The 18765-nt window shown below is 31.4% G+C and overlaps 3 protein-coding genes across 5 annotated transcripts; 2 read left to right on the top strand and 1 right to left on the bottom strand.

Annotated features, from left to right (window-relative positions):
• The first annotated feature begins 438 nt into the window (after positions 1-438).
• LOC124830185 (NADH dehydrogenase [ubiquinone] iron-sulfur protein 8, mitochondrial) lies at positions 439-3975 on the top strand. Its single transcript, XM_047303836.2, has 9 exons — positions 439-532; positions 835-897; positions 1245-1323; positions 1875-1928; positions 2025-2116; positions 2200-2313; positions 3236-3303; positions 3381-3492; positions 3673-3975. Exons 2-9 carry the CDS (start codon positions 844-846, stop codon positions 3766-3768), a joined length of 669 nt encoding a protein of 222 aa, XP_047159792.1. The 5' UTR covers positions 439-532; positions 835-843; the 3' UTR covers positions 3769-3975.
• Positions 3976-6618: 2643 nt separating this feature from the next.
• Positions 6619-10248, top strand: LOC124830186 (clathrin light chain 1-like). Its single transcript, XM_047303837.2, has 3 exons — positions 6619-7093; positions 9267-9420; positions 9507-10248. Exons 1-3 carry the CDS (start codon positions 6729-6731, stop codon positions 9930-9932), a joined length of 945 nt encoding a protein of 314 aa, XP_047159793.1. The 5' UTR covers positions 6619-6728; the 3' UTR covers positions 9933-10248.
• Positions 10249-10900: 652 nt separating this feature from the next.
• LOC124830201 (putative serine/threonine-protein kinase) lies at positions 10901-14293 on the bottom strand. 3 transcript variants are annotated; one of them, XM_088114870.1, is made up of 7 exons: positions 14025-14293; positions 13663-13768; positions 13363-13475; positions 12711-12921; positions 12360-12597; positions 11903-12065; positions 10901-11340 (listed from the first exon to the last, which is right to left on the bottom strand). In XM_088114870.1, exons 2-7 carry the CDS (start codon positions 13763-13765, stop codon positions 11035-11037), a joined length of 1134 nt encoding a protein of 377 aa, XP_087970996.1. In that variant the 5' UTR covers positions 13766-13768; positions 14025-14293; the 3' UTR covers positions 10901-11034. The 3 variants fall into 3 exon arrangements, with proteins under 3 accessions (XP_087970996.1, XP_087970998.1, XP_087970997.1); XM_088114872.1 differs by having other exon boundaries at positions 13663-13759; XM_088114871.1 differs by lacking the exon at positions 14025-14293 and having other exon boundaries at positions 13663-14007.
• Between the last annotated feature and the right edge of the window lie 4472 nt (positions 14294-18765).

Here is an 18765-nt window from a genome sequence, read left to right as displayed (position 1 = left end):
TTAACCTCTCAAGAATTAATGAAAGTAATCACAATCAAATACGAGGTTTCTTCCTACACCTCATCGTTTTCTTTTTGCATCTCTAAAATTTTCATTGATTTTCATTTTATCCCTTGTTTATTATATATTAAATAAATGAATAAACGGAATTATTTAATCCGGTGTACAACCTAGATTTAACCATATTTTGTATTATGGTGAAATCACAACGTAATCTGATTTTAAAGTTCTATACGAACTCTAACATTTTTTAGACTAAATTGATTTTGAAAAGGGGTGTAAAATAGAGTTTTTATCTTAGTCAAGATTAAAGACTAATTTAGACATTTTATAAAAATGGGGTGCAGGAAGAAACCCCTCAAATACCCACGACAATAAACGGGTTGGACCGGGTTTGGTTGGGCCGTGCATTTCTTGCTGGCCCGTTGTGTAGTGCGAATCTCAAAACTGAGGTATTTCCAATTACATCCCTGTTTCTTCTTTGTATGCTTCTCCTCCTCAGTCATTTGTTCTGAGATCAACCTTGCATCAGGTATTTTTCTCTTCGCTTTTTTTTCCCTTTCTTAAACACTTCAACCATCAATGTTAAACACGGAACCCATACAATTTTTCGTTTTCTTTTATTGCTTCAATTTTTGCGCTATTTCGCAATATTAATTTGTGTTTGGTTCAACCACCACTTGTTTACCCCTTTTGATTCAATATTCTCTTCCCATTTTTTCGGTTCTTGGTTACGTCGTTGAATCTTTGTAAATAATTGTTTCGCTCGAACTTAATTGTTATGTTTGAATTCATTACCATACTGCATTTGATTCTTTAACTTTTCATTTCCAGGTTTAGGGAATGGCTGCGATTTTAGCTCGGAAATCACTCCTTGCTCTTCGTGCCCGCCAATTGGTAACATTAATATGGTTTCGATTCTTATTTATTTGTGGAAATGAAAGAAACAATGAAATAAAACCCACTTGATCGGATGTTGATTCACTTGAGAAGCTAAATTTTATCTGAATACCTTGTACTTCTTCCATCACTTCCTTCGAGCTGTGAAATGGATTATTTTTTTCTCCCTTTTGTTGTCACTCTGATTCCTATCTGGCTTTGTGATGCACTGTTACTATTAAATTACAATTTACTGGATAATATATAAGAGGTTGCTGTGAATTATATATGTATCATTTTAATTGTAGGATGCCAAATGTTTTGGTTAGTACTTGATACTATCCCTTGTTGTTCTGCGTGTTTAGGCTGTAAGCGGTCAAGGCCTGCACAGCTCCCAATCCTATGGGCTTCGATTAAGTGCACACTCCTTCTCTACCAAACTAGGTCTGTTATTTATCTTAACATTCTTGTGGGCATATTTCCTGCTGTTACAGAATAGTTAGAATTAGAAAGCAAAACTATTGATGATTTGCTGAGTCTGAGTTTTTATTGTTTCCTGCATCAAATTGTCTACTACATAAAAATCATGATCCAGTTTCAAGAAATGGACTTTTTGAAATGGGATAGTGTGCTGGGTCCACACGTACAAGTAAAGAATATATTTAATTATGTATTCCTTGAAACACTACAATGCATTCCACTGCCTCATCCTCAGACGATACTGATCCTGTGAGTTTTTACCTAGTTCCCTCTCTTTAACATCCCCTCCCCTCCTATAAAGGCAGATAATTACGTGGGTCAAAGGAATGACTTTTCAGAATTGTGTATAGTGAACAAACACGGCATTTCTTTAACTTTGCAAATACCTTCACTAGCATGACCATTTGTCTGTCAATTGAGATATCTCTTGGATGTCCATTTTCTTTTCACTTGCATGTGTTATGTATTCATGCCTTCCTTCTATATATTATAATTCCGAGATGCACAAACTGCAGAGGATGAACAAAGGGAGCAACTTGCAAAGGAAATTTCAAAGGATTGGAGTTCTGGTATTTATTTAGAATCCTCTGTTTTCAGCTTGATCGTTGTTCTTTTTGACTTTCTCCATAATGTAACTAATTCATTGTTGGTGTTCTGGATGATAGTTTTTGAACGAAGCATCAACACTCTTTTTCTCACTGAAATGGTTCGAGGTCTAATGCTTACTCTGAAATACTTCTTTGAAACAAAAGTTACAGTAAGTGTCTTCTGAAACTGTTTGCCATCCAATAGTGTTGCATCTTCTAATTAAATGCTGAATGCCCAACATCTTTAATGCAGATCAATTATCCATTTGAGAAAGGACCTTTGAGCCCTCGTTTTCGTGGTGAACATGCTCTCCGAAGATATCCAACAGGGGAGGAACGTTGTATTGCTTGCAAACTTTGTGAAGCTGTAAGGCTGTGATTATTTATAATTTTGGTTCGACTATGATCCTCGAGAGCATGCATACACCAAATTGCATATAACCTCAGGACAGCATTTTCCTGCTTCTTCCATAAACTGGACTACTAATAATCTTGCAATTTTACAGACTATTTTATATATTCCTGTTATGTGTGTATGTTACCAAGTGTTGTTTCTATATTGGTTAATGTAGAAAAAAATGTGCAGCTGTTTTTTGTATTTGAAAAAACACTCCACAAATTGTAAGGCTTAGACCATTGTGAATTTGTGCCTTGTCATTTTGTTAAATCGGGCTTAGGAAAGTATGCTTGCGAATTGCAATTACTAAGGGATAAAAATCTATCTAATCAAGCTATCCCTAACATAGCTGTAATAGTCAAATCCCTCTCAATCCTCGGAGGAGGCTGTAATGGATATATTTTCCTATGCATCAATAATAGCAGTTTTATTTGCTTTGAATTATTTTCTTTTTGACTGAGACAGTACTACTGCTGCAGCATTATCCCTCTTCGGAGTATAAACAAATTAAGCTACTAGAGTATTCGGGTAAAGGACATTAGTACAAATAGGGGGTTGAGGAGAATGTCTGGATAGCAGTTCACAGCATAGGTTTTGAGCTCAAACCATGCGGCAGTCTCTAAATAGTGAAATCCAGTAAAGGATCGATCCATTACTAGAAAGGACTACTAGGGACCAGCTAACCCCTAAGAAATGAGCTATAATCTATACATGAATAGCCTAGTTAATAATTACAACTAATGATCAATCCATTACATATTTGCATTCTCCTAATATCTCTTTTATAGGTATTCTTTCTCCATTTTGATACTTTCCCCATTTCTCTCCTTCCGGTCCGTAGAGGGAGCAGCTGTATGTTATTGTTTTCTCTTAATCGTATTTTTTTAATTAGATATGCCCTGCACAAGCAATCACAATTGAGGCTGAGGAGCGAGAAGATGGCAGCCGCAGGACAACTCGGTAAATTACCTGCCTTATCTGCCCCCTCTTCTCTTCGCCCACTCCATTCTTGCTCTCTTACCTGTTAAATCTTTCAGGTACGATATTGACATGACCAAGTGCATCTATTGTGGTTTTTGTCAAGAGGCCTGCCCTGTTGATGCCATTGTTGAAGGGCCAAACTTTGAATTTGCTACAGAGACTCATGAGGTTCATCTTTATTTCTTTTATGTTGAATTATGTAAATACGTTTTGTTGTTTCTTGCTAACAATTCTCTCTATTGTTCTATATTATTAATTAATTATATGTTTGACTACTATTTATTAGTACATGTCAGTAATTGTTTACTCGCGTATTTATTTACTTATATTCGTGTTTACCTGTGCTAGGAACTTTTATATGACAAAGAGAAGCTGCTTGAAAACGGTGATCGATGGGAGACTGAAATTGCAGAGAACCTGAGATCTGAAAGCCTTTACCGCTGAATTTTACCATGTGATCATTGCCTGTTACTTTTTCGGTGGCAATGATGAATAAAATGACCACTGAATGGTTTTAAAGAAGTGTATGCATTCACGATTGTTAAGTCAGTTTTTTTGTCAATGTTTTTGCATTACTGTTAAGTATACAATATTGTTGATGTTTATCTTATTGAAATCTTGAACAAATATGGAAATAATTGAACTATTCAACAGATTAGCAACTTGTAGGCGTAATTCATCCTTAGAGGATGGAAGTACTGACGCAGTAATGCAGTTTACAGAATCAAAAACATTGAGGATTCGGTATCAATTCTGATGAAATAGTAAAATCACTTTTGGTAGGGAATTTTAACACGGGTAGGGATCAATGTAGCTTTTGGCCCTGCTTTACTTTTTGATTTTCTTTACTCAAAATTACCATTGTTCATTTTCTGTTAGTATTTACAAAGTGGAAATTTATTTGCCTTTTTATTTCCTTGTTTTATTTTTATTTTTAATTACAAAAGTATATTCTTATTTTTAATGTTTTTCGATTTGTACATAAAATGGAAAATAAAGTATTTTTGGTAGTTTCTGTACAAACTATTTAGAATAGGAAAAAAAAAGTAAGAGTTATATTGACACTTTTTTAAAGCTATTTTTAAATTATTTTAGCTCAAATTTCTTTTCTATTTGCATAATTTTTATTAAATACTAGTGATACGAATTTGTTGTGCAAAACCAAAATAAATTACATACTTCTATAACAAGTCTAGGTCACCTTGCCATTATGAATAAACCACGGTTACCTTACTATTGATATATATTATTTCTTCTAATCTTATAACATTTTGGTCTTAACAAAGTTTTTTAAGGGTATATTTAACTTTTTATTAACAATTTTCAAATTTAAATTATATTATTCAAATATAACTTTATGTTAAATCATAACAACTACTACTGTTATTAGATAATTTGAACCGCTTATTGTTACTGTGAGTATTTTTTATTTTCAAATTTAGATAAATAAAACTTATTTTAAATTTCTAATAATAAATTTACTTGCGTTCAAATGTTGTATAAATAAATATCTTCTAATTTAAATGCAATTAAGTATTACTGTTATATCAATCTAATTCATATGCTGTGATAATTTTAATGTATATACCTAAATTGTGTATATAAAAATGTTCACTTCACACGGTTTCATATATGTCAAAATGTTAGTACAATAAAATTTTATAGAAGCTTATCAAAGTTGATGAAAATAAAGGAAGATTGAAAGAAAAAAAAAAGTTAATTTTTCTACTTATGGATTTTTTTTTTCATTCGATAATTGGCAGGAAATGCTTAAGTTTGAAATCTTGCTTAAAATATTGAATTTATTCTGACTAATATCTTACTGGTTTCTACGAGAGATTATTGTTATATATATTTTTTTTCATTTCATAGAAATTGTAATGTGATCCTCAAATGTTAATTAAAAGGTCTACTTATATGTTTATAATAATATATTTAATAATAGTAATAATTAAATCTCGATTCAGTTATAATAAAATTAATGAACCATAAGTAATATCTATATCGATTTGTGGATGTAAATGTTGTGAGTTGGAATTGATATGAAGGTCATCACTCATAGTTGTCTGAATGATTGTTCGAATTTTTCCATCTCAGTCAATGTTAAATTTCTCAACGATAGACTGCTCGATGCACCATATTAAACACCTGTCCATCATCATTTATTAATAATCATTTTATCAACGAAATGTTTACCTTTTGGTTTTTCTACATATTAAACACCTAAAGAAAAAAATACTTGATTCTTTTCGAATTATTTTATATTTTGAAATAAAAGTACAATTTCATTAATGCTGGATAAATGTTTACTACAAATGGGTATTAGTCTATATAAAAGAAATTAATGAATCTTCTAAAATCACTGTCATTCAAGATTCTATATAAATTTTAAAAGAGCAAGCACAAAATTTCTCTTATGGCAAGCGTAAAATTCTTACATTATGCAAAACTCCTAAAACAATATTGGATAAAATAACAATGACAACAATTACTGTTATTATTAACCATGGGAAATATCTTTTTATGGTATCAAAATTAAAGTATAATTAACAAAATTAATATGAAATTCATAAAATTAATGAAACATTGTAGAGAAAAACTGTTAAGAAAATTACATTATTAACTGTTATAAATAAAATATCAAATAAAAAAATAAAATGGCTCGATCATAAAATAATTTTTCGATAATAAGTTTCTTATCAAACATTTGCATAATTAATAATGTCTGGATAAAAAAATTATTTTTGCAGCCCTGTCCATATCAATATTTATTTTCTATTTTAAAACTTATTGTTCTTCTGATGAATCATTCATTTAAATGAATTTGTTGCTATCAAACAGACATCAGAAGTATTATGTAAATGTTAAGTTACTTATTTAATACTGTGGTTTAGTTGGATGATCAAAACTACGCATAAACTCTATTTTTTCATTATTTAAAGAAAATAGAAAATAGTCTATCATTATATACAGATCTCTAATGAAAAAATTATAAACTATCGTATTTTGTAATAATTGTCGTAATAATCTATTGATTTTAATTGATTGAGTGTATAGTTTTTTAATAAATTTTTTGTACTCTTTCAATGTATATCATTGAATTTTTGTTTTAACGTGAAATACTATATAACTATTATTGTAATAAAAATATTATAGCAACTATGAATCAGACTTTAATTATTTATTTTTTGTCATATGTATTTCATAATATTTATTTTCATATATAGATTGCATGTGAATTTTCACATTTTGTTTTGTATTATTATTCACCGTTAAGTATTTAAAAAGTGGAAGAGTTTAGAGTGCTGAACCTCCGTCAAAGCAAAGCCACAGTGTTCCCATCATTTGCGTTTAACAGAAGAGAGAGAAACCATTTGTAGAGAGAGAAACTCTCAGTCGCAGACATGTCTTCCTTCGATGCCTTCACCGATGACTTGAACGTCAACTCTTCTTCAACTCACCAACACGACGACGACGAGGAAAACTTCTCCGGCTACGGCGGCTACTCCTCCTTCACCGGCGGTTTTTCCGCCGATGGTGATGTCCCCGTTGATCACTCCGCCGCCGCTTCGCCGGAGATCTACGGCTTTACTGATCCGGCTCCCGCTTACTCTCAGTCTCCCTTCGAATCTGCTTCCGTAGAGAATGGAAACGAAAACGGAAACGGCTACGGTGACGGCGACGGAGTTTTCGTTTCGGACGGTCCAGTGCTTCCTCCGCCGACCGAGATGGAGCCGGAGGAAGGCTACGCTCTTCGCGAGTGGCGCCGGTGAGTGGTTGTTTGCAATTTCCTCTTCTGTTTCGTGAATTTGTTGGATCTCACTTGAATCTGCTTAGATCTGCGATGATTTTGCTTTAATCCAGAAGTTTCCTCACCGAGAGTCTCATGGTTGCTAGTAAGCAATTAGAACTGTGAATCGGGAGTGGCGATGTTGATGTTGTAGAAAGCGAATTGGTGAACTTAGGTTGATACGATTTTACTTCAAGCAGTTACTTGAGCTGTTGTAAGATATATAATTATTTCCCCGAGATTTAGGGTATCGATTTTTGTATGCTAGGGAGTCTGGTGGATGGAGAAAGTTTGGGAAATAATGAACGAAGGGGTGGGTGGTTGATTTTTCACTCATGGATGTTGGATTTCTATACTCTATAATTATTGTGAGATGAGGTACTTTAGAGTAAATTGCGCTGTACGAAAAATTTTAAGGGTGCGGTTCGGATTTATTTCTGTCCCTGTGATTTGATGGTTTTTAGGGTTTTATCTATGTGATCACTTAATTTGACTAGATGTTGGCTGGAAAATAATCATTGTTTGATTCCTTCTCCTTGGGAATCAGATGATCAGTCGATCAAATGCTAAAGTTGACCCTTGCTGACTGTTGAGCTTAGAGCAGGCAAGCAACTTATACTGAACTTAAACGATGATAAATCTTGATGAGGGTTGTATAGGATCCTCTTGATCTTGGTTTTTTGCGAGTGTGCTATGGAAGTTATACTTCATATTTATAGGGTTTAATTCAGTATCGTAATATACCGAGGTCACTGATTTTGTTTATCTCTTTTTCTTTTCTTCCAACCTGCTTTAGGGAGTAATAGATATTTAGCTATCTGGTTATGCAAATAAGCTTGATTTATCATGCAATAAAATCTGAAAAGGAATTTAACTCATGCAAATGTATGTTAACTGTGTGTTCCACATTCTTTGAACAGAACTGAATTTTCCCTCATTGATTTATATGGTTTTTCAATGTTCTCTTCTCTAATATGATGGTAGCTCTCATAGTAGTCAAATGGTGTGCTATTATGGAGTACTAGATTAGAGCAAACCAGTTTTCAATAGCGATCATTGTGGCTGTAATAATAGTTGTCAAAATAGCAGTTTTTTGTGTTATGGTAGCACTACCATGATATAGGGAGTCCAAAAACCCATTTTTTACCCCGTACACAATTTCAAAAGCATGACAGGATTTGGAACCCTTCTTCCTTCACCATTCCACAAAATTTACCTTTTTTTTTTTATCTTCGTCACTTCACGTCGGACTGTTTTTTCTCGTGTTTCAATATTTTTCTTCCTTTCAACATCACTTTCTGCTAATTTTATTTAATTTGTTATTTTTCTGTTATATCCTTTTTGTTTACTTTATTCTTGTTATTAGCTCCTATATTGATGGTGATTGTGTGTATAATCTGTCTTACTATTTATCATGAATTTCTTTAATTTTTTTGTTTGCTTTTGAATTTTAATGTGTAGTATAAAGTTTCTAGTTTGTAATAACAATTAGTAATATTCAAAATGGCAGCCATCCCGCTATCTTGCTATAGCCTTTTGACAATTGGCTTCTGCATCCTGGTATATGAAATTAATGTCTGCGGTGGCTGTTATCCTAATATTTCTCTCCAATTTTACCACCGACGCACAGGCATTTGATATGGGAATGAAGATCTTCTAATGTTTGATTTATCATACACAGAAATTTGATCTGGCCTGAAAAGAAAATGCAAATTATCATTGTTTTTTCTTGTTTACTGATAATTCTGGTCAAATAAAATAGCAATTCTGAAATTAGAATTCTAATACTTATGTTAATTATATGGTGCAAGACTTAAACAGTCAACATGTTAACTTTTTCCGAGTCTAGATGAAGTTTATTATATTTTAGATATTCAATCCCAGGAACTGTTTGTAATAAATGTTTACGATAATTTGTTAATGTCACATTAATAAATTTAATACCATTAAATACTTTTAACCAAAGAAAGTTATTGTGATTAATCTAAATCTCCACTTTATAGAGTTATCGAGGGAAAAATAGTTCTGAACCTGATGGTAGAACATCAATTTCTCGATCTCTCATCTTGGGCCAATAAATTATAACATCTTTTGTAAGTTTACTGAACTCAGTTGTCATAAAAAACGAATGCCTTTGGCTTTCCTTGTGCAGTCAAAATGCCATTCTCCTAGAAGAGAAGGAGAAAAGAGAAAAAGAGATGAGGTTGAAGATTATTGAAGAAGCTGAGGAGTATAAGGTGGCTTTCTATGAGAAGAGGAAGGTTAATGTTGAGTCTAGCAAGGTTCAAAATAGAGAGAGGGAGAAGGTAAGTTTTATTTGCAATAGGACATCATCTGCGCCAGATGTATCTTTTACTGTTCTAATAGGGAATGGAATTTTTCTATGGAGCAGTTATTCTTGGCTAGTCAAGAGAAGTTTCACAAGGAGGCAGACAAAGCTTATTGGAAAGCAATTGCAGAGCTCATTCCTCGTGAAGTTCCCAACATTGAAAAGAAAAGAGGCAAAAAGGATCAGGACAAGAAGCCATCAATTACAGTCATTCAAGGCCCAAAGCCCGGCAAACCCACGGATCTGTCTAGGTTGCGGCAAATACTGTTAAAGCTGAAGCATACACCACCACCTCACATGATTCCTCCGCCACCTGCTCCTGCTAAAGATGCCAAAGACGGTAAGGATGGAAAAGAGAAAGCATCAAAAGCAACTGGATCTGCAGCAGAAGGTGCAACTGCTTCACAGCCAAAGGATGCTGCCTCTAATGGCGCCGCAGACGAACTCCAGAAGGAAGCTCCTGCCACTGAGGAGCAGGCTGCTGCATGATTTTTGCGTATCATACCTCAGTTCCCCTTCAATCTTTCTTCTGGCATCTCTTTCTCCACATGCTGTCTTTAGTGAATCTTTTTGCCCTGTTATTAGCTTCTAATGCTTATTGGTTACATTTTATTACCAACTTTAAGGTTTTATGTGAATTAAATCCATTGACAATTATGACATGGAGATTCAATGATCATGGGTTAATACATCCTATTAGACAGAAAGTTATCTGTTGGGATTGCTGATTGGTGGTGTCAAACAGACTCTTTTACGGTGTTTAAAATTTCCGTTGATATATTTGTACCTCATCCTACTTTTCTTATCTCTGCTGTAAAATTAAATTTTATTAGCCTTGATTAGAGTTGGCTTTTGCTTCTTTAGAAATGGTTGATTTTGGTCTTTAGAAATTTTTAATTTTTTGAAAATCATTTATATCATATTTGTTCAAAATATGTAGTAATATTTATACATGATGCGCATGTTATATTAAAATCGTTAAATATATTCTATGGTTTGATATATCGTATATGTAGTTGTTGGAATTATTTAAAAGGTTAAGAGTTGAAGACTAAAAGTAAAAGAGTTTAGATTAATATTAAATTATATTAATAAAAAATTAGAATATATTTATTCTTATGATTGTTTTTGTTTTTTTTATAATGAATTTGAAAGAAAATAGAGGTTAAGACGAAGTCGAGTAGATTAAGAAAAAGATACTAACAAAAGAAAAGTGAAAGAATAAAAAGTGAAAATGAATCTACCATTTATTTAAATAAAAATATTGCATATTATTTTTTTTTATTACATAATTTTTTTCACTTTAAGAACTCAAAGTCTTTGTACCATTGAGTTTATTACCAAGGCAGAAATAAAAACCTTAATAGGAGTATTCACATGAACACATAATCAACAGAAATAATCAAACAATATTTAAAAAGACAATCAAACAATATTTAAAAAGACAATCAAACACATAGACAGAAATTGCTTTCATGCCAGGTTATATTTTTTGATACCTAAATTGAAAAAGAAAAAGACAATCAAACAATATTTAAAAAACAAAAAAGTACTACTTTTTTTTACTAAATTTGCAACTCTGCAATACACATCATCGTGGGGTGACCTGAGTAATAGCAAGATGAGTAGAGGTAATAAAAGGAACAGGTTGTGAGTTCCTACTAGAAGATTCTCTTTCATCTGTGAATAATCCTGGTGCTGTAAGTTCTTTCTCATTGAGTTGGATTGCCTTAGATAGCATATCAACAACTTGTATCATCAAAGGCCTTCTACCTGCTGCTGACTGTGTGCAGAAAAGTGCAACCTTCATGTATCTCAGTACCTCTTCCTCAGGAAACTCTTCCATTTCTGGATCTACAAACTCCAACAATTTCCCCTCCTCATAAAGTTGCCAGGCCTATTAGACCAAATAACTATCATCATGTCCACTCCAAACTTCCACAATATGAATAGCATAAACAAAAATAAATACCATCAAAGTCAAAGACCAATAAATTTCATCATATTATCCATCATCTTCTAAAATCAACTTTTCTTCTTTATCATCCTGTCTCACTATTCAACTCTATGTTACCTTTTTTGTAAAATGAATTCCCAATGTTTTCTATCCTTAATAAATTGGGTCATCTTTGATTTTAGTCTCGAACTTTTAAAATTAAATGTTTTTGTTCCTAATTCTCTTAAATATTCAAACTTTAGTCCCTGATAAAATCTCACCCTATCAGAAGTTGCAAAGTATAATGGATGGAAACTTAAGATTTTAAAGAACTAAAACCAAAGATGACCTATTTTCAGGAACACACCAATGTATTAGGTTACATGGAACAAGGTAGTGGAGAGATAATGAATAAACAAGATATTGAGTAAGAAGGATATGATAGGATTTCATAGTATAAATATCTATTGGACATAAAATATATAATGTTGCAAAGTAACTCATAAAACTAAGATTTATGTACCCATTCCAAGAGGAATTTGGGTGATCCTTCTCCGTTTGTCCCGTTTGTCCTCCTGGCACTGCTTCTGCCACTAACTATTTCAAGTATAAGAACCCCAAAGCTGTATATATCAGCCTTCTTGGTTAACTGGCCACCTATTGCATATTCTGGTGCTAAGTAACCACTGCAGGTATTGCATTAATGAGTTCCATAACCAATAGTTCAAGTATAAATTGACCAATTCATGAAATGCAAAAATTGAAATATGTTTAATCCAATAACAATGTAGAGATAGGATTTGGGCAAGAGACAAAGTGACACAAGCAAAAAAGATCTATTTTTATTCTGTCTTTTTATACTGTCAATCAATCAGAATCATGACAGATATGACTTTTAAAGTATTTACGGTAAATGACAGTGTAAGAATTCTTAACAATAGAACTGCATGGACTATGTATTCTAAAAACTCTTTACATACGTTGTTCCAGCAATTCTTGTGCTAACGTGAGTGATACCGTCTGGAAATAATTTAGCCAACCCAAAATCACCTATTTTGGGATTGAAATTTTTGTCAAGTAGTACATTACTAGCTTTGATGTCTCTGTGCACTATTGGTGGTGAAAGTTCTTCATGAAGAAAAGCAAGACCCTTAGCAGTACCTACACAGATGGCAGATCTTTTTCTCCAGTCTAGTTTAATGTTTTCGTTCCTTGTGCCTACAAAGGAAGGAAAAAAGGAAATAAAGTTTACATGCATATTTCATTCTCTCATCTGTATCTGGAGTTAACTTGTGACTTCATAATATACTGCGAAAATTTGACATATTTACCAAGTAGTGCACTGTTAAGGCTCCCATTTTCCACATACTCGTAGACTAATGTACGACTGGGTCCTTGGATGCAGAATCCAATCAATTCAACAAGATTTGGATGTTTAACATTTGACAAAGTTTTAATTTCAGTCAAAAATTCTCGAACTCCCTGCTTTGACCAAAATGAGAGAGTCTTCACTGCTATACGTCTTCCATCTTTTAAGGTTCCCTAGAAAAATTGTCACATGATGGCTTTTTAGAATGGCTTAACATAGTAAGAAACCTAAAATGCTAAAGTGATACAATTACTCTTCAATAGCTTAACACATATTCAATAAGAAAGAAACATTTTAACATGCAAGACTAGATGCTAAACAATGCACCTCAATTTGATTTTTTTGTTTATGGCGTGTATTCATCAGATACTCAAATTTGAGTTTATCATGTTTCATTTGGGGAAAATATAGCTTATTGGTACTAGAATCCCATATGTATGTATGTATGTTTGGTCATTCCTCAAGGAGCCTAATGCTGAAAGAAGAGTAAAAAAGAGTGTATGTGTGATGATATTCTTCATAACCCAAAAACAATGTATTAAGGTTGGTCCCAGAATGAAGAATTTAAGCGAGTAAGATTCATATTGATTTCGTGCAAACATTAAAATTTATACCTGGTAAACTGTTCCAAAACCTCCTCGTCCTATCTTATTGTTTGAGTGGTAATTATCAGTTGCCAATCTCAGTTCTCTATCAGAAAATTGCCTAACATTATCAAGGGGATAACCTGCACAACAAAATAATACAAATGAATATAAGCGGCAATAAAAGAACTCTATAGATCAACATATTGCAAGTTAATAATCTTTAACTACAGAGCCATTTAAACGAATTTATTTACAATATTTAGCACACATAAATGATAATGAAAAGCATTGTTAAAATATGAAAACATCCAACCCCCAAATCCTCACCATCAATCTCGCCAGCAGCATTAGAAGAGCGTCTTTTCTTAGCAGATTTGGCTCCAAAGCAGCCACAAGTCATAATGGTCCTGGTATACTCTGCAATCTGCATAATCTAATGTTCTAACATGAGATGAGAACATTAAGAGACAGAAATATTTGCAGGCACGGCCACCCAATTGAAAATTAGACCATGCACCGTCTCTTCAAATCAAAGAATCAAACATAAAACTGAAGAACAAAACCCAGAAACCTTTTTAGAAAAAGATTTGGACTTTTAATAAGAGCAAGTTCAGAAACAAAGTAAACCATCATTTTCCTTTTATTTTATTTTCTAAAGAGTGTTAATCTTGAGATTGAAAAATGGGTACCTTATCTGGGTTGATAAGAAAATTGAGGCAGAAACAGAGTTGTGGTAGTATTGACTAAGGCTTAAAGTTGAATAAACAATGGGAAACAAAAACTGAAACAGTGATAGAATGTGAAAATAGATTTTATAGTGTTCGCATGATTGAAATTTGAAAGCAATGAAATGTGGAATACAGCCGCCAGACGGCCGGTGATTATTTAAATGGAAAATTGGTTCGTTGTTGTTTTTCTAGTTAGTCGTCTGCTTCTTCTGTGCTAATTTTCAACACCATTTTCAATGTCCACCTTTTACCTTATCTTTCTCATTCATACTAATATCTGTTGCTTCTCTCTTATAATTTTTTTTTCATAATGCCAATTAAACTAACCCATAATTCTACTAAAAGAAAGTATATTAATTTATTCAAAGATGTTTGATGTATGATAAATATGTACTTGAAATGTGTGTATTTCTCTTCAATGGGATCTATTTCATCACAGTGCCTCAACTGATTTATCAGAGTAATTTAAACAAAATATTTTATTTGATTAATCATGTTCCGGTTTAGGAGAGTAATTTAAATGAGATGTTTTATTTGATCAAAACCGGTCTTTTTCTTATAAATATATTATTTATATAAGTTATTTTTTCGTATTTTTTTAACAATAAAAGTCTTTCTTTTAAATTGAGTAAATAAAAACTGAAACACTTATTTAACAATTTCAAAATATACACGAATGATTTGTCAGTGTGAATGTCTTAACTCTAGAACAAATAGTTCATTTTAACAGCCATATAATATAAATATTCTAAATGACTAAAAATATCCGAATTTTATTAATCTACAAATAGCATGTAAAGAAACATAATTATTTTTCTATAAATTAATCACAGAAATTGAATGAAATTATAAACAGTCACATATGCCAGCGCCCCTTCCCACTTGGTCACACGGTGTGGAAAATGACTTTACCACTTTTAGTTAAATCTCCACTTCTCGGGTCAATGGGTATACTCTTGTTTTGTGGAAAAATCCTATTTTTATAAATTAAATCAGTTATAATTTTTTTAAAATTTAACTTTTTTTATTAAGTTTCTATTAAATTCTTTCAGAATTTTGAATACTTAAAATTTACTTTTTCGAATTGAGCTTTAACTAATTTATTTTTAACATAATAATGTAATTGTTATATTGATTTGTTACATAGTATTAAAAGAAAATAAAAATGTTTGTGTAGCGTTATTTTGTTATGTTTTTTACGAATTTTTTGTTGGTAACTATTGGTGGACGTAAAATGGCCATATATCCATATTTTATTTTCCGAAAATTTCATAAAATGCAAAGGGTCGGAGGGTGTTGCTCCCTCCACCATCGCACTTTTCTTTCTCCATCTCCCCAATTTATTTTAATTCTAATTATATTTTCAGATTAAAATTTTTTACTTTTATTATTTTAATTTATTTCAAACCTAGTTCTCCTACTTTACTTCTTGCACTCAATTTTTCCATCTCTCATTTCTGTTTAACAATTTGTCTTCCGTTTTACTCTGCAACCCCATTTGTCTTTTCCCTTTCACTTCTCCTCCTCCGTTTCTTTCTTCTTCATTTTCCTTACATTATTAAAATACATTAAAAATATATTCAAAAATAATAAATCAAAACATTTAAATTAAATTATTAAAATATTTCCAAAATAAAGAATAAACTAATAAAACAAATCCTAAAATAAAAAATGTAACCTTTGACATCCTTATGTCAACATCCGTTTAAGGAAAAACGGATGTCGACATCAGTTTTACCTTAAACGGATGTTGACATCCGTTGAAGGAATGTCACCTCCGTTTAAATTACGTTTTTTATTTTAGGGTTTTATTTGAAGGTTTATTCGAATACGCACCTGGAGGAAGCAACACGCGCACTGCACCACGAGAGCGACACTGCACCATGAAAGGGAGACTGCTTGATAATTCTTTCCACCACCAGCAACCTTTGCAACTTATAGTATCTCACAGCGACGAAAGAAAGAGAGGAAGAAATATAATGTTAAAATGAAAGAAAAGTATTTTACTCATGTATGGGGGACTAGAATAGGTTATTAGTGGAATATGTTGTAAATGGGTAAAATTAAAAGATAATAATCATAAAAATAAAATTTTACTTAGGGGCAAAATAGTAAATGGAAGGTGAAGGAAGAAAGGTATGGTGCTGAAGGGAGCAACACCCAGGGTTGGAAAAGGGCAATTATCTTATTGGGCTTGTGGGCTTCGTTCTCTTCGTCGTTGCACCTAGAATCTGAAATGTGTAGATAATATAATAAACAAACTAGTGAGGAAAATTGTAATGGAGGAAGGTGCAAAAGATGTTACAGAGTTGAAGGTGAAAACAGAATACCTACTGCAACTATTTTAGAATATAATTTTATTCAAAATATAAGGGAGGTTAAATGTCTTTAAAACTATAGTAAATAATAGTATTATTCTATTTAATCCATAAAAGTTACATAAAAAAATCTTCCCAAAATACTTTAGAAATATCAAAATAAATATCTAAAAGTTTTACAAGTGTCAATTACATAAAATATACTACTAAAATTAAAAAAAATGATGCTAATTTACGTATACAGAAAAAAAAAATTAGGGTAATCAATACCTTTCTATAAATCTTTTAAACTCCGCCACTGCATAAAAATAAAGAAAGTATTAACAAAACTTAACCTATATTTAACTAAAAAAATGCATATAATTTACTTTTTGTTGTGATGATTTAATTTAAAAACTGTATACAAAGTAAACCAAATTAATTCAACTAATCTAATTTATTTGATTTCTTATGTTCTTCGGTATTGGTTAAAAAACAACTAAAAAGCATGGATTGCTTAGTCATGACTTGTGGCTGCTACATACTTAATTACATCATTTTCATTCAAATTTCAACTTTTTTGTGCACCTATAAAATAACATATATAACAACGTAAAATTTTCAATTATAGTCTAATTAACTTATATCTTTGACTAATGAAAATAACATGCTCACAGTCAACGCACTTTTTTTCTTTTGTCAAAGAATAGAAAGAGTTAGCTAAACAACACGTCATTTTATTTTAAAATATGCTTTCGTGTTTGAAACCGTGAAGGAGCTTTCTTTATTGCATCTCCAATTTTCTTCCTACAATTTTAAATTTTCTTGTAAATTCTTGAATTGATCTTCTGATTATAGTAAAAAAAAAAATCTCTCTCCTTTGATCAATTCTCCCTACACCTAGAACTGCATAACACACATCCTTTCCACACCCCCCACAGTCCACTTTCAACCTTCAAACAATTTGTGTCAAGAAAATCGAATAAAATACATATTCATTTATTACATTTCTAAATTTTTAAATATTTAGTCAAAATTCCTAGTTCAACGTAAGTAATAAAGGAATTGAAGATTTAGAGTTATGTATTTAAGAATTTAGGACTATGAGTATATGGAATTTTGAAATCTAAAATTTGGGTTGCTATCAAATTTTAAAATCTCATAAACACTTTATCATGATTTCGAAATTTGGTTAAGAAATTCATTATATTTCAAAATACGATATTATTTTCAAATATGATATTATCCAATATATATATATATATATATATATAAAATTTATTTTAATAGTTTGGGATTTTGTTATTTTTTTTCAATTTTATTTATTTTATGTGTTTGTATTAAAATTTAGGATTTAAAGTTTAAAGGTTAAGATTTATGATTTAGAATTTAAAAGTTGGAGTTTATATATAAAACTTATAACTAGTAGATACAAATACAATACATATAAGAAGATGAAGGAGATGAGATGAAGAAAAATGAAATAAAACGAAGGAAAATAAATTTAATGCTCTTAAAAACAAAAAAAAAAAAAAGCTGAAAAAGAGAAAAAAACGCTTTGATTCAAAAATGAATTAGGAGTGTAAGGTGGTAAAAAATATAAGTGTAGAAAACTTGAAATTAGGAGTGTTAGGAAAATAGTAATTATTGTTTACCTAATTTATTTTATATTATACATATATATTTCAAAAGACAAAATCGGAATCACAATTAAATTTAGAGTTACATGAAGAAAACTTGAAAGTGCAGAAAGAAAGCTCCAACCGTGATGAAAAAATGATATTCCGATCAAAATAATTCTCCTTTAACTTAAAAGAAATTGAAAATAATGAAAAAATAGAGTTTTATTAGAGACCCCACAACACCTTATTATTAAAAAAATAGTCAGTTTAATTTTCTTTTTGTTTGAATATTTTCCCTGTGTGAATTGGACATTTGCTTTTTTAATTTCAATGAAATAATTTAAGCTTTTTTTTTTATTTTTCATAATTTTTGGGATTGTATACTCTTCATTATTATAGTATATTTGTTAAAATGCCCAGATGAGAAAAAAATATTACATTATTACACCACATTTATATAAGCATATGCATTATTGGTAAAATTATTCTGTAAGTTAAAATACTTTATAGCATCCTATAAGGTGCCACCAAATTTCATAATCAAAGGTGCACATCCTTTCAGGTGCCACCACGTTTCATATTCAAGGACCTCCATTCCTTCATCTTACTTTTCTTGTTCTTTCAAGGATATTAGTATCAGATCCTTTTTGCATCACTCAATTATTCCTAATTCATATTTTTTTTAGTGTTTTGTCAGCAGGTTCTTTGAAATTAGCCTATATCTCAATATTGTTCGAATATTATCATGTGTTGTTGTAATATAAAATAAGGAAACGATGGTAA

This window comes from Vigna umbellata, chromosome 5 (assembly GCF_029865625.1).
Source record: "Vigna umbellata cultivar VRB3 chromosome 5, Vumbellata_1.0, whole genome shotgun sequence".
In the NCBI taxonomy this organism is placed as follows: Eukaryota; Viridiplantae; Streptophyta; class Magnoliopsida; order Fabales; family Fabaceae; genus Vigna; species Vigna umbellata.
Note: the sequence above shows the minus strand (reverse complement) of the source record. Positions and strands in the feature narration are given on the sequence as shown.

Excerpts from the sequence above, each read along its gene's own strand:
- LOC124830185 (XM_047303836.2), top strand. The coding sequence starts at position 844 with ATGGCTGCGATTTTAGCTCGGAAATCACTCCTTGCTCTTCGTGCCCGC. Across the intron at positions 2,117-2,199 it reads TCTTTGAAACAAAAGTTACA|ATCAATTATCCATTTGAGAA; the intron begins GTAAGTGTCTTC and ends TCTTTAATGCAG. Across the intron at positions 2,314-3,235 it reads CTTGCAAACTTTGTGAAGCT|ATATGCCCTGCACAAGCAAT; the intron begins GTAAGGCTGTGA and ends TTTTTTAATTAG.
- LOC124830186 (XM_047303837.2), top strand. The coding sequence starts at position 6,729 with ATGTCTTCCTTCGATGCCTTCACCGATGACTTGAACGTCAACTCTTCT. Across the intron at positions 7,094-9,266 it reads GCTCTTCGCGAGTGGCGCCG|TCAAAATGCCATTCTCCTAG; the intron begins GTGAGTGGTTGT and ends TTCCTTGTGCAG. Across the intron at positions 9,421-9,506 it reads AAAATAGAGAGAGGGAGAAG|TTATTCTTGGCTAGTCAAGA; the intron begins GTAAGTTTTATT and ends TCTATGGAGCAG.
- LOC124830201 (XM_088114870.1), bottom strand. The coding sequence starts at position 13,765 with ATGCAGATTGCAGAGTATACCAGGACCATTATGACTTGTGGCTGCTTT. Across the intron at positions 13,476-13,662 it reads TGCTGCTGGCGAGATTGATG|GTTATCCCCTTGATAATGTT; the intron begins GTGAGGATTTGG and ends TTTGTTGTGCAG. Across the intron at positions 12,922-13,362 it reads GTTTTGGAACAGTTTACCAG|GGAACCTTAAAAGATGGAAG; the intron begins GTATAAATTTTA and ends CAATTTTTCTAG.